The sequence below is a fragment of the Pezoporus occidentalis genome, unplaced genomic scaffold (genome assembly GCF_034315485.1).
Source record: "Pezoporus occidentalis ecotype Australia unplaced genomic scaffold, CSIRO_AGI_Poc_V1 ctg2, whole genome shotgun sequence".
Taxonomy (NCBI): domain Eukaryota; kingdom Metazoa; phylum Chordata; class Aves; order Psittaciformes; family Psittacidae; genus Pezoporus; species Pezoporus occidentalis.
In genome coordinates, this window is record NW_026913855.1 from 11,745,603 (window position 1) to 11,767,516 (window position 21,914).

The window sequence follows — 21,914 nt, forward strand, 5'->3', positions numbered from 1 at the left end:
TGTCATCCAACAAATGCTCTGAGAGAGTCTGTGTTTGGTCTTATGTGATATGCTTTTCTGTGTGGCTTTCCACTGCATGAATTCATCAAGTTTAGTTTTCCAAGCATGTTTTAGGAAAAATATTTAATTGAATCTCCTCCCTTTTATTCTGTATAATTACCCTGCCTGTATGGTGGTCACTCTTGTCAGTTCTGCATTTGTTCTTGAGGAGGTTTTGATTCAAGAAACTTGTATCTCAGATGAAGGGAAAAAAAAGCCCTCAAAAGCAAAACAAAACCCCAACCCATAAGAAGACCCAGCAATGGCATGTTTGTTCATTTAAAGAAGTAGCTGGTTGAAATGTAAAGGAACTTTGAGCATTTCTCTTGGTCTTAGGTTTTATAAAGACTTACTTTTCAAAGCCCTGAGGCTGTATTCTCTGATCCTCCAAGCAGGCTTTTCCCTGTCTTTGTATGTCAGCTGAGTTCTGCCTCTTGGCACAAGTGAGGACACCAGGAAAAGGATGGCGGTGAGAGGACTCCGGATGCTGTGCAGGCCTAAGCTCCCGCAGCAGACGGGGCCTCTGATGCCTGACATCCTCTGTGGCTGCACAGCCACGTGTCAGGATGAGGGAGCTGGTTCTTGGCAGCTGCCCTCACCCAGCAGTTGTGAGGTGTTAGAATGTCAGGGCCCAATGCTGCCTCTTATTGCATGATAAATACTTCTGATTAGTAAGAGAACTGATTTAACTCCAAACTGCTTTGGCTGAAAGGGATGTGTAAGCACTGCAAGAAATCAAAGTAACTTCTAAGTACCACGATCTAAAGCAGAGGACATCAATAATGTCTAATAGGACAGAGGGAATATAGATTTTCTAGCTAACCTTCACCCCCTCTTTTAATGGCAATATTAGCTTCAGTCTCTGCAGTTTAAGACATCAGTGTATCCTCGTGTTATGGCCTTCATAAAAGGTACACATCCTGTTTTTCTTCTCTCCTTGAATACCTTCAATCAGCATCTCTGATATTTGAACTGCAGGTAGGGGCAGAGTTTTCCTTTTCTTGGGACCGCAGCAGATGGCTTTTATGTCACCAAGACAACTGTGTCACCCAGTAGTTTTAATGGAATTGGTAATGCACAAAATACCTCCACAAAACTACTGGGTTTATTTCTGCTATTGTTCATTGCAGTTAACATCACTATGTAGGACCAGAGGGGTCTGTGAGGGTTGCATAGAAGCTGGAAGTTATACAGAAGTTAGAGATGAGCTTTCTTGCCCCTTATCATATCTGTTATATATACATATACTTCTGTTACATATACATATATATACATACATATGTATATCCCATCACTGTTCTGATGTCACGATACCCAGAAAGTATACAAACCATGTGCAGTCTTAGGAAAAAAAAGATTTAAACTGTCATAAATAGAGTGATCAGAGGAGATGGGATATAACAGAGCAATGCAGATGGTAGAAAATAGAGTGAAAAGGATAGTAGTTCTATCGTGCAAGCACTGCAGTAATTTTTGGAGAGTGATTTTATTCAAAAAGTGTTTTTTATTAGACAAAAACTATCCCCACTTTTACTGGAATAAAAAAAATAGAACCATTTGCTCAGAATTTCACATTAAGCCTTAGACCACAGTTTTGACGTCTCTGGAGAATTATAAAAGTTGGGATGATGGAAAGTTTAGAAACCAAGTTATTTTAATTTCTCTTGCCCTGCGATAGCCCAGAATTAGAACTCATTCCTAAACTGTTAGATACATCGCTTTTTCTATTTCATGAACCCTTTCTTTAGTTATTACATAAGGGGCTTTTGTTTTGTTTTGGGATTTTTTGTTTCATTTACAGCATTAACATAGCATGTGCTGGCTCACCCTTCATTACATCTTACTAAAAGAATAGGGATGTTTAAAACAAAAACATAAATGCGATTAAAGAATACCTACGTATTTTCTCCAATCACTGAAATCCTGATTTAGTTCTTGAATGTAAGCTTTACAATACCTGTAGTATTTGCATTTTTATGCTTCTGGAGCAGATTTTGGATGCTGAATTGAATAACGCTGTTTTCCTGTTCTGTCCACCCACTTGCTAAACTTCCCATGTGGAAGGCTGCTTACGCACCTCTGAAGTTAGAAAATACAGCAAGCGGGATCTTCATGCAGAGGTGCCCCATGATGCCTCCAAGACTACTCCAGAGCTACCAAGCACAGACCTGTGAGACATGGGTCCCCAGCCTCCAAAGATGATTATCCATACAGGAATTTGCACCAGTTTCAATTACAGCAATTCATGCAAATGTCTGTGCAAACAAGGCCTGAGGTTGTAAACTCGTAGGCCTAATCTCCACCAGTTTATATGGATGCGCCACACAGGCTTAAATCCCTGCAGCCTGCCAATGGGAATAACATGCTTTAAGGGCTGAGCTTGTGATGGGAAACTGCTCAGGTTATTGTTTAATCTCATGCATGACCACTAGAAATACTGAAGTAAAGATGTAAGCTGGCTATAGAGCTGTTGGACTCACCAGCAGTTCTGCCTCTGTGGGTTGGCCAGGTGTTAACAGGGACAGAGATGAAAAAGTTAAAGATACCTTGCAATGAATTTATTGTTAATGATTTCTCAATTGTTTGTTTTGTAAAATAAGAACATTGTAACATAACAATCAAAATGCACTTTCTAATGTTTGCCCCTAATATTGCAGGCAATATTAGCGGCAAACTTGGCTATTATGTAGCTGTTCTGTCAGTCAGCAACCCTGCTTTAACAAAGCTGAATAGTGTTGAAATTTATACGCAAAGCTCATGTATAATACCGCACAAAATCCGGCTGACAGAAAATTCAGCCTGCAGAAACAGCCACGACAACAAGCACACGTAAGTTAAAGCTGCAGGTTCGTGTCCTGAATACACACGTGTGCACCTCTTGGGCTTGCACGTTTGGCATTGCCAGGTTCTGTATCACCAGACCTGCAGGTGTTTCACTTGGAAGGGAAGAGGGTTATTCCTGACAAGAAGCACAGCGCATGTCTTTGAGACAGGTCCTGTGGGTTCTTGACCTTATGCCTTCATCCAGTATTTGAAAAGAATGGTTCAAAGGAAATCAATAATGACACCTTAAAGACAAAAGACTGTGAAAAGAGCTGGTTGAGGGCTTGCTGCCACATACCAGGAATTTAGCCCTCCTTTCCATGTGAATCCCTTTTCAACCAGGAGATAGGATACCACGTAAACTGGTACCAGCCTTTCACTTACAGGCCAGGACTTGATTTTTTTGAGAAACAGCCTGTGACTTCAGTTTCCATCTCACCAGTAACAGCTTTAAAAGGCCTGGGTTTTTAATAGCTCTAGAAATCGTGCAAATAACCATTTCCTTCAAGTGTAAACCGGTTCCTCCCATCCCCATTATCCCCACTCACCCTTGCTTTGCTTCCCCCCCCCCCCCCTCCCCCATCGAGCTTTCAGGATGGAGTATTTCCAGCTACGTTATTTTCCCGTACTGTTATTATTATTTGTCACATAACTCTAAGCCGGTACGGGCTTTAAAGTGCAATCCCCGAGACTCTGAACACATCTCCATCACTTGTTGAGCCTTCTACACCTTTGAGCTTCCCCTGCAGTGACGGTGCCGGGAAGGACCATACGTGCAGTGCCACACACCGCGCCTGTGCAGCCTCTTAACTACCTCTGGTTGCAAACGTCCCAGTCTCCTTTGATTAGCCACGGGGATATTTGGACCTCCGGTTCCTCTGCTGATGTGCTGGCTCTCTTTGGATTTCACGTCCTTCAGGTTCCGGCAGCCGGGTGGATGAGTGACCCCCACAGAGACCCGAAACGCGCAAGGACGAAAGTTTCCTAAGGAAACAAAACAAACCAACCAACGCAAGAAGCTGAGTTCTGCGACCGGAGCGGCGGGCTCCTGCCTGCGGCCGCTGTACCTGGTGAGGCGCCGGGCTGGCAGGAGGAGGAGGATGATGCACAGACATTTCCACGGCCAGCGGAGAGCCCCGATGAACTCCTAAAGCCGGCAGCCGGCTGCGCGGCCGCTCCGGATGCGCTCCAGCGCCGAGCGCACGCCGGCTGCCGGGGGACACGCACGCTCGGGAGGGAGAACAGCGGAGAGCCCCGCGGGAGAGAAGAGAGGGACAGGGCGGGGGAGCCCCGCGGGCGCGGAGCGACGGGGAGGGGGGGGTGTCACGGAGCGCCGCGTGGCACCTGGCCGCCCCCCCGCCGGCCTGGGGCATCCCGGCGCGGCGCTGCCGGGGGGCGGGCGGAGGCGAGGCCGGGCCGGTGCGGGGAGGGGGGGGGGGCCGGGGCCGTGCTCGCTGCTGTCTGTCCGGAGGGGCGCCCCTCCCCGCGGCGAGGGCGAGCGAGAGATGCTGCGTGCAACAGGCGGTCCCCGGGAGAGGAGCCGGGGCGACACGTGATGTGTCTCCTTATCAGGGTGCGCGGGGCAGCGCGGGGGGCGGGCAGGGGGCGGGCGCGGCGCGGCGGGGTCCCTAACCGTGCCCATCTCTCCCCTCCAGGGAGGCGCGGAGGACGGGAAGTTCGCGCGGAGTTGATGAACTTTGCACACATCCACAGAAACGCCATTTTGATTCCTTTTTCCGGAACAACTTTGCGGCTCCCTCCCGTGCGCGCTCCACACACACCCCACACACCACCCCCCTCCCTCTCCGTTCTCACCGGCGCGTCCCCGCGCCCCCCCCCGGCGGCCCATCCTCCCGGCATGTCGCGGCGCAAGCAGCCCAGCCCCAGCAAAGTCCGGCGTAAGTACCGCGGGGGGACCGCCGCCGCGCTCCTTCTCTCTTTCCCTCTCTCCCTCCCTCCCTCCCTCACAAAGGGCAGGAGCTGACCGAGCTCCAGAGGGGTCTCTCTCTTTCCTTCTTTTTCTTCGGGAGGGTTGGTGATGGGGGGGGGGGGGGGAAAGAGGGAAAAATGCTCTCCCGGGCCGGGGAGGGCGCGGGGTCGCAGCGTGTCGGCCGGTCGTGAGAGTTCTTTAAACAACTGAAACGGTTTTTAAAGGAGGAAAAGTTTCCTAAAAAAAAAAAAAGAAAAGGAAGAGGAGGAAAAAAGTTTGGCTGGCAGCGGTGGAGATGATGATGAGTTCGTGCAGCCTCCCTCTTCCCTTCCCTTCCCCCGCTCCTCCCTCTCCTCTCCTCCCTCCGCGGCTCCTGGATTTTTTTTTTTCTCTTTTTTTTTTTCCTCTCTCCCCCTTCCCTGTTGCAGACTTTCTACCAACCAGCGGCACCAGCCGCGGCGTTTTGCCTTCAGGACCTGATGCTCATCCATATTAAACCGTCTGAGCTCAGGAATCCGGCCAGATCATCCCCCCCTCCTCCTGCTGCAAAGTTTATTTTTAACCAGCCACCGCCACAATTTGGATGGGGCTGCGAGGAAGCAACATCTTCTAGCCCGGCTCGCTCCAGAGCCCGCAGCCGCTTTGCCTTTTAAACTTTTCCTCCGGGCTGCTTTTCCTGCCGCCGGCAGCGGCGGCGGGTCCCGCGGCGGCCCCTGCCCGCTTTTCCCGGACGGGAGGGCCGCTCCGGCGCTGGGAAGTTGTGATGAAGGCGACCCTTCGTCGCAGGTAGAGCCGCCTTGCGCCGCGCATCTCTCCTCTGACTTTACGCCGGCCCTGCCTGCCCTTTCCCCGTACCTCTGCCGGCGCCTCTCCCCCCCCCCCATATCTTTATTTTAGTCTATTTTATCCACTTTCCTCCGCTTTATCCCCCAACTCCAAACTTCTCTCCCCCCTCCCCCCCCCCCCCGGGTAGCGACGTGCGTGTCCTTTCCCCTCCCGGCCTGCTAGGAGGCGGGGGGAGCCAGGCCCTGGGGGAAGTAGATGGGGTGGGGGATCGCTGCCCCCAGCGGGTCCCCCCCGTCCCGCTGCCTTTATGCGGTGCCAGCAGCACATCCCAACGCGGCGAGGCCAGCGGCGGGCAGGGACTCCTGGGCGGCGTCACCACTACAGGAAGAAGCTGGGCAGCATCCGAGGCGGATGGACGGCGGGGGTGGGGGGTCCGTCCCGGGGTCGCTCTTGCCCCCTTCTTCCCCATCTTGCCGGGGGGACAGTGGAGTTACCCCCCGCAGCGCCGGAGCTTCGGGTGAAAACAAAGTTTCGCCCCCCTTTCCATCCCCCCCCGGCCTGTACCGCCGTGCCCGGTGCGGACTGGCTGCAGCCGCGACCCGTCTCTCAGGCGACCCATCGCCGTTGCTACGGGCCCGGAGACACCCCCTCCTCTTTCCCCTCCTTGGCTCCGCGGTGAGGATGTGAGGCAGAGCCTTCCGCCCAGTTAATCGTACACGGGGCTGGGATGTTTCCTCCATCGCCCCGGTGCGGGGCTCTGGGGTACCGGGCTGGGCCGGGCGCGGGGGCTGTGGGGCAGAGGGGCAGAGCCGGGCCGGGCCGGGCCCCGGAGCGGCGAGATGCTGCAACTTTTCTTTCAGCAGAGGAGGGAGGGCGGTGGATTGAACTTTGTCATGTCGCAGATAAGTTTCCTCTGGCTTCTTCTCCCTGCACTTCTCCCCGCCTCTCCCCTCCGCACGTACGCTTGAGTTTTTTCATTTTTTCCTCTTTTCCCTGCTTTTCCCCCCTCCCTTCCTTAATGTTCCCTGTTTCACCTCTCCGTATCTTCGCCTGCTTGGCATCCTGGCCTCGTTACGCAGCAGGAGGAGGCGGAGAGCGCTTCTCCTGGCTCAGCACTTTTCCCTGCCTGCCCCGCTGCGCTGCGCACCCCACGGAGGCCCCCACTGGTCGCCTCCGTGCCCGCTGCCCTCCCACGGCCATCCCGGGGTGTCCGGCCCGAAGCTGATGCTCTGGTCCTGCCCGGCGAGGAGCCAGCATCCTGCCCTGGAATCACCGATTTCTGGTGGGAAGGGGGAGACACACCAACCATCCGGTTTGGATTCCCGACTCCCTCTTTCCCCTGTCTGCTGTTGCAGATAAGATCTGGTGTGGTTACCCGTTTGAGAAGGTAGTTAAAACTCCTAGTTCAGTGTGATTTGGGGACCGTGGAGAGAAGGCAGATGCGGCTGATGTTTCTTACCATTCCAACATCCAACGCTGTGCCTTGGGAGAAACAAAAATGCTTATTAACGACAGGAGCAGTTGCTAAATAACACCGCCTTGTCACCCCTGCAGTGCACAGTAGACAGCTGTTAATGATGGCTGAAGTTTTTCGTTGAGGTCTGTCGTTTTGACATGAGCACTGAGTTTTGTTACTGCAGTTCCTGTTTTCCACAGGGTCAGCGTGCGTGAAAGGGATGCAGTGACTCAGGGTCATGCCAGCCATATTTGTTTTAGGTTTTAATTTTCTCTTTGAAGACTTAAGGGTATATAGTCTTTTCTTGGTGTGCCTGCATAATGCCGATTAGCTTTAACGGGAGCTGGGTACATCCAGGGAAGAATAGGCCCTTTTGTTTGTTAGAAACCCAGGAACAGCATGAATCCATCATCCAATCAATCAGAGTACCAGGGCTCCCCCTCACCTGCTGCAGAGGGACACATCCAGCCTCCTCTCTTGCTGCGGGGCAGCTGTGCTTGGCACGATGCGGCCTCTAGTTACTCCTTTACCTTCATCCTCCTCTCAGTCATATTTGGAACTCAGTTCATGTCATATAGTTAAAAATACCATCCTTCAAGTATGATCAATTAAACTTTTGCTCTAATTTTGCAGCTTCTAGTTGTTAACCTGTTGTTTGTCCATCGGGAGTGACTGTTTATGTAGCCACTCTTACACATGTCTTTTAATAATGATAAATACATGCGTTTTTGGCTTGGTGTTAAGACAGAATATAACAGGGTGTTTGCTGACTGGTTTTAGCAATTGTTGATTTTTTTTTGTTTGTTTGTTTGCACCCAGACCTGGGTGTTTGAAGCTTTATTTGCTTGCAGGCTTCAGTGTAGTGAAACATCTTATTCTGGCTCAGCTCACCCAGGTTGTGTGCCCATTCTTCACTCTTTACAGTGTTTAGTGTCCCTCTGACCAAGTGGCTTTTTGTTCTGATTTTGAGGGTCAGGAGATTCTTGAAGTTTCCAAACTGGGGAAACTGGGTGTTTTCATTACCTGTTGGTGATACCTATAATCTCCTTTGGTACCAAAGGCACGTGTAGTGTCCCCCAAGGCATACAAACGCTGGCTTCTGTAGTGCTTTTCCCAATCCTTAAGGATTTTATCACTTTGCCGATGTCAGAGTTACACTGCAGTCGTAACAGTAGCTTGACTTTAGTCTGTGAAAGTTTCTTCTTAAGCAGAAATAGTTTGGGTTGCTCTCTATTGGATTTCTCATTTAAATAAAAACTGTTCATGTACTTACACTGTATAGATTAAAAACATATAGATAAATCCCTTTGATTATATTCATTATCCCCTGCAAAAGTAGGTGGTGCTTAGAAGGTCATAGGATAAGTGTTGCTAAGCAGCTAAACAGAAGGATGCTAAAATTAACCTCAGCGTTTTTGTAAGGGACTCACTTTTTAAGTTGCAGTAATTTTTTAATTTACTTAAAATAAATTTTTTGATACTGAAACATCTGGGAAAAAGTACTTAGATGCATGAATAAAACCTTCCAGGGGACCGAGTTGAGTGTTAAAGTTATGGACATACAGGAGTAAATCCACCCTCCCCCAGTATGCCTCAGTCTTACCAGCATTGGGCCCTCTATTTGTGCCCTTTGCAAATGTCCTTCCAGAGTTATCTGTTGCTCCAGGAGCATCTGATATATGTTGGATAGCAGCCTGTAGGGACAGTCTTGGGAAAAAAAGAAACTGCAGAGGTTCCCCGGGAACAGGCAGAAAACAAGTAAATCCTGTTGGTCTGAAATCCATGCGTGTGCAGAAAAAGCCCCTTTTAACTTTTTGATGAATGATGCCTAAGTTTGGAAATCTGTGTTTTAGGTGTACACTCTTAAAACATGTGAAATCATGTCTTCTTCTTTCAGTGAAATAAAGGTTGTTCTTAAATGAGTGTATTATTGGACCATGTTACTGGACCAGTTTGAGAAGGCTGCCTTGATGATGTGGTAGCTTTTTCCTTGGGAGGTGATTGTCTATAGGGGAGGATGGTAGTGCTGCTTTCAGTTCTCCTGAAGGCAGTGAGAATGCCTGTTGCTCTCTGTCTTCTTCTACCTCCTTTCTGAATTCAAGAAAGACGGTCAGTCATGGGATTGCAGCTTTAAAATGCATTTTTCCAAGAGTATTCCTGCAGCTTGGAAAGGGGCCAGGAACTGCTTTGTGTTCTTTTGAGTGCAGCTTCACAGTAGATGGGAGTGCTCAGGTACCCTGCAGCTTTGCTGGGAAGTGCCTCAAGGAGCAGATGTAAACTTTGGTGAGAAGGAATCGCCTTCCGAAGCCATGCAACAGCTCGTTTCTTTTTTTGGGGGTGGGAGATCTGACTTGCCAATTTGTTCAGCAGTTAAAGCAGGTTTTCTTTGGCCAGAGGAATCCTTTCTCTGTGTGTTGGCATATTTTGTTTTGCTTTTAGTATCCTATGTAAAGCAGCACCTATGGGAGCTGCGGCTTTCCCCTCTCATCCCTCCCCCTCTACTTAGAAGCATCTATTATAGGCAGTGATTTCAAAGGCAGGACCTTGGTATCTCTGGAAGTGCTGCTTTCTGGTCGTACACTGAAAAGTTAGCTATCTGTGTGGTGCCAGGAAGGGCTTGAAGCTTGCAGAGCTTTGCCAGGCCAGGTTTGGTTATCAGCGTTTGATTACAAGTGAAAATAGGTGAGGTTGGCTGAGGTGGAAGTGCTGGCTTTGTTCTGGGGTACTTCTTCTGAACAGGAATTCCAGGAGCACTGGCTCTTTATTCTTCTTGGGTGCAGGAAATCTGATGATGGCTTATCTTTGATGTCTGCCAGTCATGATGTTTCTCCCACCTGAAGGTGTTCCCTCCACTCCACCCTATCCCTCTGTTTTGAATAGCAGCATTTGAGGGCCAGAGACTTGGAAGAGCGTGGGCTTCCAAGGCAGTAGTACCAAAGCATCTCAACCCCTTTCCCTCAGGATTTTACTCGGAGCAGGGTGACAAAACTTACTCAGAGCTGGTACTAATGCTGTATTATGTAATGTTAAAAGTACAAATAATTGCCAGCTAGGGCATATGCTGTGAACTCCTGCTGGATGACTTTTACGTGTGCTGGAAAAGGGTCAGAACAAGGAAAAGAGCCTGGACTAAAGGGAGAAGAGTCAGTGGGATATTTGGCTTGTGGCTGTGCTGGTGTTAAACCTGTTAGAGCAGCCTCCTGCAGTGAGAAAGGAATTGCCCTGTTGCAGCGCCTGGACCTGTGCTTCCTTCAGAAACAACACAGGCCTTCTGCTGTATCCTGCCTTTATTTTTCTTTTTAATGGTGCCATTTCAGCTTGGCAATCAATAAAGGTGGTTGCCTTTGAATAGGTGCTTTACACAAAATAAGTAGTTGATGGGTGGAGACTGTTTATTCAGGGTGATTCAACTAAGTAAGGCTAAGAAAATCTGAATACCTCTTTAAAGATGTAGAGAAAGGCTGCTGTTTTAACAACAGGATTCACCTGCAGAGTCACAGCCACCCTCAAAGGTGCTACAGTCAGGGAAAACTGTCAAAATCCCCCACGGCACTGTTAGGCTCTTGCACTAAAATAGGTATTCCAAGGACTATTAGAGAGGGAGGTCTTTCAGGCCTTGATTACCTCTCCCATCTCCCCTGCCGATCTTTCCATAGAAACATATGGAATGCAACTTTCAAAGTCCACTGTTTTCCTGAACCTAACCTTCATAAAGCAAAAATGGTTTGTTCTTAAACTTGTTTAATCTCAGGATTTCGAGAGATCCCTTTCCTTTTGAAGAAGACATCCCCTCATCCTGCTGCCTGAAGTTGCTTTGAAGATCCATTTGCAGGAGGGATGCTATTTGTGTAGAGCTCTCAGAAAGTGTGGGAAAGCTGCTTGCACACAATGGCCAAGTGACTTCCTAGTGTAATTTCTGCCAGCTTTGAAACACCGAATTTTTACTTTTAAGTCACTCTGGATAAAAAGTATGTTTAGCATCTTGGGCATTTTCTATGTGATGTGAGCAAGTGACTTGTTAATTTGATTCTAAAAGGGAAATGTACGTTGTGGATAATAGTGGAATTGCCAGCCTCTGATACATGTAAGACTTCTCCACTTGTCATCTCCTGGTGGGTATTTTAACAGGTGTTAGCATGTGCTTTCTTGAAACAGCAGAAATGTGCTCGTAGGTGTTTTAGGAATGGGTGTCCTGCATCATCCGCCCTTTGAAAATGGAGGATGATCAGCCGCTGACAGGCCTTTTTTTAGTTAATTTAGGTATGTGCTTCCTCTCTAAGGGTAAGAGAAGCAGACTGTTCACGTTGGAAGCATAGTTGGCCTCTGCTGCTGCTGTGTGTGGTTAGCTGGCTTTAACTCGAGCCCTTGTTAGTCCTGTTTCGTACAGTAGGTGATGTCAGTGTTCAGGTGTATTGGTACCTGGGAGTGCTTTGCTCAGAGCCCTGCATCACAGCAGTAAATTCCATTCCTGTGTTCAGGCCGTACTCCTTCACACTGATAACGTTACAGCTTGGTCAAGGGAGAATTGCTTTGGATTTTGCACCAATAAGCAGAAGTACTTCCCTGCATTTCCTTTAGGGAGTAACATCCCTTTTAATTTGGACCACTCACAGCTTTGCATAGGGGAAAGAGCTTAGTTCAAGTTCCTCTTTTTGTTACACAAAATGCATTCTCTTCGTTAATTTAAGTTCATTATGTACATTGTTCTCAGTGTTTTGAGAATATGAGAAGCAGCCAGGACATGAATACCTGTGTGCTGTTCTTGATTTGTGTGTGTATTTTTTTTTCTGATGCTGGTGCAATTGCCTGTGTATTGAGGACAACAGGCGGCTGTGGTATCTTGTGCATGTGCTTGCCTGCTTCGCCTTCTCTTCTTCCCCAAAAGCATTAAGGTATCCTGAATTGGTGTTTACCCAGATAATTTGCAGCACAACTCAGGTATTTTGCTGTCTATGCATCCTGATGCTTTTGGGTAGAAGGAAGGAGGGCTGCAGGAGGAGGCTTGCTTTTTAAGTGAGATGCTGAAGGTCCAGGAAGTGGAAGTGTGTGCCATAGAGGCTGGTGGTGGAAGAGGTGTAGCTGGGTTACTAAGGGCTTCCATTTGTGAGGTTTGATTGTATTTTCCAGGGGAAGAAGTATGAGTACAATCGCAAGTGTGTTACAAGAGATGTAACTTATGCCTTGTGTTTAGTTGATTTGGAGGGTATATTTCTTTTGGTCTGCTTTTCTAATGGCTGCATGTACCATCTGTTCTTCCTCCTTACCCGATGGCCCAGCCAGGTGTTGCTTAGTACATCTTACTACATTTCCAAGTAAGGTTCAAAGCTGTGGTCCTTGGCAACTTCTGGAACAAGTGTTGGAGCAACTTCCAGATTTTACAGCAGATTGGTGGCTTTTCTGCTTGGTAAGGTTTCCTAGCAGTCTGTGAACTGGCAGTAGCTTAGGTGTCCATGTTGCAGAAGGTGAAGAGAGCTACATCACAGTGCCCCTATTTCCCTTGCGTAAACTTGGTTCATTGTTGGAAACTGTGCTTTTTCTTTAAATAGCAAAGAATTTATTTTCATATCGGTGCTACCTATACTTTGGGGGAGAAGTCTTCTCCATCCTCTGCCTTCAGTCCTCCTTTTTGGGAAATGGCAGCATCTTTTAGCTGAGTGTGAAGTGGCCACCACGTTTGCCCTCACCAGGAGGTGAATTTCTATGGGTGAGTGAGATGATCTGTACCTCAGTGGATGCTGGTTACCTTGGGAGGAAGCCGTGCAGATTGTAAACTCTGCAGGAAGGAACTGGTGGATTCTGTAAACTGTGCAGCTGTACTAACTGCAGTTCGAGCAGCTCCCAGTCTTGACTTGCAAAGCTTTTGGAACTTATAAGTTCTTTAAATCTAGTGACTAAGGATTTTCCATGGCTCCCTTTTCCTCAAGAAAGATAGAAATAAATGGTAAGGTATTCATTTCAAATGCTCAAAAATCAGCAAACAAGGTGTTCACAGAAAAGTGGGCCAAGCGGAACACAGATCGTGGCCCAACGTCGTTGCTGTTATGTATTTAATAAATCAGTAGATGTGCAAATAGTATGTAGATGTGGAAAACATGGCTTCATTTAAATCGACAGCAAAATTCTTCCAGGCTTCACTGGACTAAGATTACATGTGGGGTATATACAGCTGAAAGCTCTTGAGCATTCACAGCATGAAAGATGCCAGGAAACTTTAAAAAAATTGAAGCACTAATAGTGTCTTTGTACTTTTCTGGTGCTTGAAATTCCTACAGGTGTAGTTACAAAGTCAGCGGTTCTGTTCTAGGAGCTTGCTTGATAAACAGCAAACTGAATTTGCAGTGTAATAGCCTAGGTGACTAAATTCTCTTCCATCCTGGTTTTGGGCATCACTGTAGCAGTGTGGCCATTGCTGCATCCCTTTTCTAAATCCCAGAAGCTGTGCTTTAACTTCCTTGAGTGTATTTGCTCTGGTGAGTGGGAGGAGGAGGGCTTGTCCTTCCCAGGCCTGTCCTTCCCTGTAGGAAAAGGGGAATGTAGAGAATTCTCCCCGAGGATGGATCTGGGACAGAGATGGCCCCTGCATGTTTGGGGCCAGAGTTTTTATTTACACCATTGCATAACTCTTAATCTCCATAGAAAAAGATGCGGGTTAGTAGATCTGCAACACCACAGTCTCACATGTGGACTGTCTGATAGCCAGTGTGTGCTACTATTGCATAGTAGATGTACTGATGACTGCCTGGGAGGGTCCTGGAGTATTGGGTGACCCTGTGCTGAAGGATCTGCTTGTTGCCTGACTTCTGACCTTGTGTGCTGGCAGCGTGTCTTGTGCCTGCACTGCCTGAATGGTCTTGACTTGCAGTAAACGTTTCAGTTTGTGTGCTCACTGTCTTTTCAAGACGATTGCTGAAAAGTAGTGCAGCCAAAAATAATGTACCATGGGCAAGAAGATGCCAGCAGCATGTGCAAATTGTGCGCTGTAGTTATTGTCCCGGCTAGTAATTCAAACAGACTGCACAGATGTGGGTAAGGAAAGTGCAGGCTGCTGATTTAAAAATTTCCACTATTTCTAGTAATGGCTGTTTATATGAGCTGCCTAGTCCAGAGACCCCAGAAATGAGCTGCTGGTGGTCTTTGTTTAATTCCCAGCATACAGATGCCAAGTGTTACGCTTTGATTTCCCACACTGTAAACTCTTCGGGGCAGGGATCAGCATTCAATTACCAAGTTTTGAAAAGCCACCTAACACATTGTGGAACTGACCCGCTCAGCACTACCTCACTATAAATGTTTAATTGTAACTATCTTCTTACCCAATGGAGGAGTCTTTCCAGATATCATGGTTGAGGCATGCTGGGAACCTGTACTGCTGCTGAGGTGTCCACTTATAAATAGAGAGCTTTGGTTGCTAGGCAGAATTTGGGAGGGTCTCAAAAATTCCTAGTTTGCAGTATAGGTGCTGCATGTGTTCTGGGGTCTGTGTCTGGCTGTTTAGTTTAGAAGCAAATACACTCCTAGCATTGATACATGTTTTAAAGCATCACAGTCAGACTACATCCTTCTCTCTCCCTTTTGCTCCTTTTGCCTTAGGTCTGTATGTAAATGTGACATATGTAAAGGTTCTGAAATTGAGAAATTAGAAGAAGAAACTGGGAATAGAAAGATGTCAACCCTCAGTACGTCACCTTGCCAAGACTGAAATGAAATACAATTGGTGGTTCTCACCACTCACAAAATAATTTAACTCTCTTGCCTTGAGTGACTTGCGTTGTAGCTTTAAACCGAATTCTTAAATCATCCCAACAGTGATGTATGTACTGTTTGTTGTGTTTATACAACATGAAAGCATACGGAGTAATGGAAACATCTAGAAATTAGACCTCCAGAGAAGACTCCCATTTTAATCAGGTTACTTACTTGGATTAAACCAACCCAAATTTAAAACATGTGGGCTCATGTGCTAAACTAGTTGCATTTTCAGCACTCCGGGGGTCCTTCTGGGAGTTTATCAGTGCGTTGTCTTGGTCTGTTCCAGACAGCTTTGTAAGAGCAGTTTGGTGTTACTAAGGTTGGAATAAGCTGATGTCAGATTTTTGTCCACAGTGCAGAGCAAGTAGAGGTCAAACACTTGTACAGCCGGTGATACTATGACTTGTTAAGAATGTACGCAGCAGGTTGCTTTTCAAAACATCTTTTGAAAAGCAGCCTGAGAGAGCAGTGCCATGTAGCAGAGACATGCATCTTTCTCTGGCATCAGCAAATGGATGCATCCTATCACATTGGACTGCTGAGCATGTTTAGTCATGTTACTGTAATAAGCTCTGGGAACAGGAATGGGTTCTGCCCTGTTGCGCTTCGGGAAGATTTGAATGAATTTGACTGGTTTGTTCCAGGGAAACTTGTGTTTGTATCTCCTTCTTTTGTGCTTGGTACGGAGAAGGAAGGAGTTGAGTTTGTTTCTTGGCCAAAGCAGGGTTTCTTTGCAGTGTAGGATTGCTAACATTACTGAACTTAAATTCTTACTCCTTTAAAGAGGTAACATTAAAATGTGACTCCCAGAATCATCAGTGGTTTTGGTGCTGATAGTGCACAGATCGGCTTGGTTTTGAGACTCTTTGCCCAGATAAACCCAGTATTAGGGACCATTCTCTCACTTCCAGCCATAGCCTTCAGGCATCCCTATTTCTCTTGCCCTGGTGAATCATTCTTCAACATACGCAGATGTAAATTTTACATGTGTTGTGGTGGGGGTTGTTGTCTTTATCCTTTTCTTTCTGTCTTAACAAGGCTTAGCCTGGTGGCTCTGAGGGCATTTTTTTCAGTTTGCATCCATGTGTGTGTATGTCAGAGGCAAGTCTGTTTGAAGCCAAGCACTGATCCTGCAAACACTTTAAATACAGATATAATTCTGCTTAAGTAGGTTGTTCCATTTAAGTCAAAATACTGGCATGGGTGAAGTTGGAGGAAGCGTTTCGGGACTGGGGCCTGCATTTAACTTCCAGAAAAAGTATTCCCGACACAAGCCAGAATCTTTAACCCATGTGAGCTGCAGCTCCAAACTTGTCTCACTGACTTCAGTTTCTGACCTACTTGAGCAGGTATTGCTCAGCCCAAAGAAGTGTCACAGGTCTGGCTGCCTGAGGAGAGCTGGCTTTGAAGGGAGATGGCAAGAAACGTGGCCATGAGGCCAAACTCCTTCAATATACAGTGTCTGCAAGAGTTAAACAAAAGTACTCCAGCAGCTCATGTGCTCTCTGTGTGTGCATACTTTCCTAATCTTGACATGGGGTCTGAGCTGCAGGCTCCGAGGGCGTACGTGAAGTTGGCTTGGCTGCCACCTTTCACTCCCCAGATCTGGCTGTGGCTCAGCACAGGGATGCTCCCTGCTGCTGGGATTACTGGCTGCAGATACCCAGCTGCCTAAAACCAGCCTCCATGGGGCTGGCTGGGCCCAAAGGTGCCCTGGCATGCCTCGCCTGCCCTTGCATTGCTTCATGCCCTTATGGGGAGCAGCTGAGGGAGGAAAAAGTGCTGCAGTGGCCCCTTTGCTGAGCCTGGAAGATGTCTTGCACCCGCGGTGTGCTTTTGGGTGAGCTTTCTGCTGCTCTGCTATCATCATTTGGCTGGAGAGCAGCTGCCCCCAAGGATGGGTCTGCTTTAAAACAGGGCAACAGCTGTATGGAGCGGGGCCTGCTGCAGGGCTTGGTGAGACGGAGGACAGAGCATGTGTTTTTTTCCTCTAAGTGACAAAGTCCTAAGGGCGACTGGGGCCTTGGCTGCCCGGGAAGCCAAACTACATACAGCTCCTTCAACCCACAGCAGGCTGTCAGAAATCACTTGGGTGTTTCTCACCAGGGGCTGCCCATGAAAAGCCGCCTTCTTTTCCCTTTCCCTTTGCCTAGGTTTCCTGGGAAGGGCTGTCCCGGCCACCTCGCTGCACCCTGCAGACGTGTGGGAGGGAGCGGGGGTAGCCGGCAGGAGGGAACATCACCAAAACGGCAGAGCGGCTTGGCTCTGGGCCACGCACAGGAGCAGGAGCAGGAGCAGCTGCCGGGATGGCCCCCGGAGCCTCACTGATGTCAGCACAACCCGCACTCCTCCTCGGGACACCGTGCCACGTGCGGGGGGCCAGGGGAGCGCGGCTGGGAGCAAAGTAGTGGGGTAAGCAGCGCATAGAGCAACCTCCAGGCTGCTTTTGTTGTCCCCCCTTCAAAATACCTCTGCTTTCTGTAGGAATGGGAAGGGTTTGGGTGGGTTGTTCGTGTGAGAGATTCGCAAAAGTAGCACAAGTTACTGAAAGCAAGGAGCAGAAAGAATACGTGTTGTAAAATCCGTGTGTGCGCCCGGTATGTCTGTTTGCTTGTTTTTATTCCTTTTCAGAGAAGTGTGGGTAGGAACAGTTCGGCGCTGTTGGATAAATCTGTCAGTGCCGTTCCCTTCTCTCTCCCGTGTTGTCTCTGAGAACCTGTCACACTGTGACAGATCACACTGTCAAACACCATACTCTGTTCAAAAAGTATCTGGCTTGCCTCGGGATGCCGTATGAAATACGGCAGGATGTGGCATCCTGCAGGGAGCATGTCATGTGTGCTCACTTGGCCTCCTGCGCTTGCTTGAGCAGAGGAAGGGAATGCACATCAGAAGAACACAATTGTTCGCAGTTCCTTTCTGCTCCTCTGTGTTGTTCCAGAGAGATGGCACTTCCTATTACCCATGAGGTTTACTGGAACTGTCTTTCCTCCCGTGCTGGTACCAAGGTTCCCTCACAGAGAGAGCCTCTGTGTGGTGAAGGGTGGTGGGGCTGTCATTCTGACATCCATGGCGTGGGATGCACAGTGCCAAATTACCCCCGTGGTAGGTACTGAACTTAATGGGTATGAGTTCCTCTCAGGCCTGTGATGACTTCTTCCCATGTAACAGCTAATACAGTAGTTTCTAGAAGTCGCAAGAAGACACGTAGCTGAAGTGCTGAGGGAGGAGGATACCAGCTTTTCCAGAACTGTGCAGCTCAGTCACAGAACGAGGTTGAACTGGACATGGAACTGGATTCCAGGGTGACGTGGTGATTGCAGCCTCCACTGGCTTTGCTGCTTCCCACAGCTGGGGAATTGATTTTCCCAGTAGGCCTGTGCCAAGCATCGTCCTGCTGCTAGTCTTGTGGTGTTACCCCAACACAGAAGCTGTGCTTGAATTGCTTGCAAGTGGTATGCAGTGCACAGATGGAGGCGACAGGGGTAAGCCAGCCTATCCGGGCTTGTTGCAAAGCTGAATTTGCAGAATGCTGTCTCCATCAAGGCCCATGTAATAATAAGTTGCAGAGATTCCGTCTTGAAACACAAACAGCGTAACGCAGGTCTTTGGGGAGGAGGGTGTTGTGCTCCTTTGTAAGGCTCTGCTTTTCGTTAGCTCAGGTTGCCTCTATCAGTCAGATTAACATTTTGTATATCATTCCAGAATTCTTGTAGTAATTAGCAAAAAATGACACAGGGTCACAGCAGTTGTATGGATTGTAAGCGTCTATTCACAGCTCTTTTCAACTGGGACAGTGGCATGAAGAATTTATTTACTGAAGGTCGCAGAGGGAGACAGTAACAGAGGCAGAAAAAGAACCCAAATGCTCTAAATCCAGTCCCATGTCCTCGCCATTAGATCATGCTTCCTGTCTAGGCAGATGAACCCACATAAAAACCTTGGTTCACAAACAGATGACATTCAAGTACTACCAGCATTGTAAAATATGGCTAGGGCTAATATATTTGCTCTGACTTTCATCTTGAGTGCCTGGTGGAACACCTGTAAGTATTTACATTTTAACATGAGCTTTTGTGCTTGTGAAAGCAGACAGTTTGACAGCAATGACCTCTCGCACAAAAGCCTGAATAAGTGATGAACTTCCAACAAATCCATGACTTGAACTCTGCTGGATGCATGTTGAAGGCGACAAGTTAATATGGCCTCTGGCAGTACCAACAAGAGGCCTGGATCTGTGCTGGACTTTTCTGCTGGAGGTGGTCTGCAGACAAGCCTCTAACCATGATCCGTGCCCAAAGGCCTGGATGTAAGTGTGCTTGTACTCGATGCCTAGGTGAGGGCCTCAGGCAAATGTCTGAGGCAGAAAGGACTTTGTTTTCTCTGGAGGTTTCTCATGCTGCTGCTCTGCTCTGACCCAGGGTGAAGGGCTTGGTTTGTGTTGCAGAGATGGCAGAAGGGTGGATGTGACTCTCCCCTTCCAAATGGTGCACTTCAGAGCTCACTGTGCTTAAGCTGAATTGCGTGGTAGTTAAAACTTCAATTATAGGCAGCTCTGGAGCTGGACGTGTCTCTGCTACAAGCGTGGTAACCGCTGGCCGTCAGACAGGGAGGACAGCCGTCGCATGGTAACTAACCTCTGAAATCACCCTGGCCTGAATCACACTGAAGCTGCGGCTCTGGTGACATTTCTTCAGGACTGCCCTGTCCTGGAATGAGCAGTCCTTTCCCCACACCTCTCAGGACTCTGTGGGACTCTGCTCTATCACCGCTGTGGCCTTCCTTCCAGGTTGGACTCCCGATCTGAGTATTGGTTATTGTGCAGAAGTTGTTCTGTGCTTTTGATTACGTTGTCCACCAACACTTGTTAAAGCTTCAGTTGCCTTGTTAACATCTATCACAGGCACATGCCAAAAGCACTTTATTTGCCTGCATATTTATTGCTCTAAGACATACACTTGGACAGGCTTAAAGATTTCCAGGTGCTGCCAGAATTCTCCAGCAGCTTTTTTGGGAAACTTTCTCAATGTTGGCAGGTTATAGGCAGAAGATGCTGTTTAGTGAGGGTATTGGCAGGTCCAGCTCAGTTACTTCCATCCTGATTGCTTGAGAACTGCTTGTTTTAAATGGTGTTTTGCTCACTGCTTTCCTTCCCAGATACCCTACTGGTTTATAAGAGCAGTATCCATGTATCTCTCCGCTTAATATTCCCTCCCCTGCAGATGTCAGCCTGAAGCATGCCCTGTGTATCTGAAACCTTAGTGAATGCAACTTATCCTGAGACGAGAGCTCCACTCAAACCAAGGGATACTACTCACAAAAAAGTTTGCCTGCTTTCCAGTGATAGCTTGCTTGTTTGGGATACTGATTTCAATTCACCCATCTGTTTGGTCTCAGCAGGTATCGAAAGAATTGTTTAGAGCTTTCTGAAATAATGTTTATTGATGTAACTCTACTATGTTCTCATCCTTTTTTTTTTTTCTTTTCTGGTAGTCCCACTTCTCCACCTGTAGGACTGCTCCATGTTGGTGAACTTGGCGATCTTAATTTTTGCGAACAGAAGAGTTTTTTTTTTTGCCTGCAGAAATTAACCATACAGTTTGTATTTATTTAGTTAAAGGGTGCTTTAAAAATCAGTGCCTGCACTGCTACTGAAATGCAGCCACTTCTGAAGTGGAGAGTGAGAAAGGAGAGGTTTAGATCAGGTCATGGTAACCCCTTTCTTCCTCTGTGTAAAGTGCTAAGCATTCTTCAGTACTGACATAGCCTAAAAAGGAACCTTGGCTTTTAAAGCTCTACCTTAACCTGCCTATCAAATGATGCATGCAACTTGGTTTGTGTTTAGCTGATGAAAAACTTAGTCCAACTTGCCAGAACTGGGAATGTAGTTGCAAGGGTGGTGCTAGCAATTTCAAACCTTTTGGTAATAAAGAAACCGCTTTTCACAATGAGAACTCAGCTTTATCTAGGTTGCTTATTCCTTTATTAAGCCTCTGGAGGTTGGTGAAATACTGTAGTTTTAGGAGAAACCAGCCCTGTTCATCGTGTAGTACTGATTTATAATTAGAACCTCTCAGTGTCACTGCATATAAAACCATTCTAATAAGCTGTTCAGCATGTAGTGCTGGGCCCTGTGGGCTCTGTGAATTATACAGTGCTTGGAAGTAGCAAGCATGTATGTTTGGAGAAAGGAGGCAAGGGCTGTCCTTTTAAAGTATCAAACTGTGATTGTGGTTCTGATGGTTGAATCCAGAGCTTGTCTTGTATTGCTCTGCTGCTGCTTTACACATTTAGAATCCTGAATTTAAATTTAGTATCCTAAAGGCCGTGTGAGGACCAAGGAATGGAGTCCTGGCATGGCATAGGCTTTGCAGGTATCTCTCTGCTCCTGGGTGTAGATCAGGAAAACCTAAAAGCTAAAATAAAGTCATTGCATATGGAGGGCATGTTTATGTTGCTTTAATTAGAATATTTTTGAAACTGCCTTTTTTTCTTAGGGTATATAACTTAAATATTACAGATCTTAAATATGTTAAAGGTATGCTCTAAAGTGCTAGGCCAAGAAGCTGGTAAGGACTGAAAGTTCCATTTTGGCTGGATCAGTTCTCTGATCTGACTTGCTATGCGGCTGATTTTGATGTGCTGGGACAAGGAGGCAGTGGAGAAGACATAGCAAAAGGGAATAGGACTTCTGATGGCAGTGCAGGTAGAACAGATTTTAAAAGTCCTTTCAACCGTCATTAAAAAGATGGGTGCTCAAAACATCAAAACCACCTTGTCTTGGTAGTGAAGCAAAGGCCAGGAGGAAAAGTGCAAGCAGAATGCCTTTTTGCCAGTCCTTGCAGGGGGGCCTTGAATCAACCTTGGATGAAACAGGAGGCGACTGCTTGCTGAGATGGATCTTGGAATCCATGCAGCAGTGATGCTGGGTTGATTAATTCCTGCACACAGAGCCTAATCCAATCTCTGCTCCATGGGTCGGGGAGGTCATTAGCAATGTGTGTCCTGTCCTTGTATGTAGGAACTGCATCTGCCGTGGTGTTGGGCTTAGAATCTTTGCTGGCTTGGAGTTGTGATGTTGAAAAAACAGCACAACCATTTTTTCTTTTCTTTTGAAGATGCTTCATTTTT

The 21,914-nt window shown here is 47.5% G+C and overlaps 1 protein-coding gene and 1 long non-coding RNA gene across 8 annotated transcripts in view; one reads left to right on the forward strand and one right to left on the reverse strand.

Annotated features, from left to right (window-relative positions):
- Positions 1–2,618: 2,618 nt before the first annotated feature.
- LOC134163208 (uncharacterized) lies at positions 2,619–6,637 on the reverse strand. The gene is made up of 2 exons (XR_009964624.1): positions 6,143–6,637; positions 2,619–5,029 (listed from the first exon to the last, which is right to left on the reverse strand). It is a non-coding gene; the product is annotated as an uncharacterized LOC134163208 (long non-coding RNA).
- The window catches only part of RREB1 (ras responsive element binding protein 1), a 126,401-nt gene continuing 108,130 nt past the window's right edge, over positions 3,644–21,914 (forward strand). For 2 of the 7 annotated variants that reach the window (XM_062617850.1, XM_062617845.1), the window contains exons 1-2: positions 4,202–4,435; positions 4,518–4,760. Coding sequence is in view for 4 of the 7 variants with exons in the window: in XM_062617845.1 (XP_062473829.1) it covers positions 4,553–4,760 (208 nt within the window). In the remaining 3 variants the exon portion in view is untranslated. Of the gene's footprint in view, positions 3,933–4,197; positions 4,436–4,470; positions 4,761–5,075; positions 5,579–21,914 lie in introns of those variants that run through there. The other 5 variants (XM_062617851.1, XM_062617855.1, XM_062617847.1 and 2 more) reach the window with 4 other exon arrangements.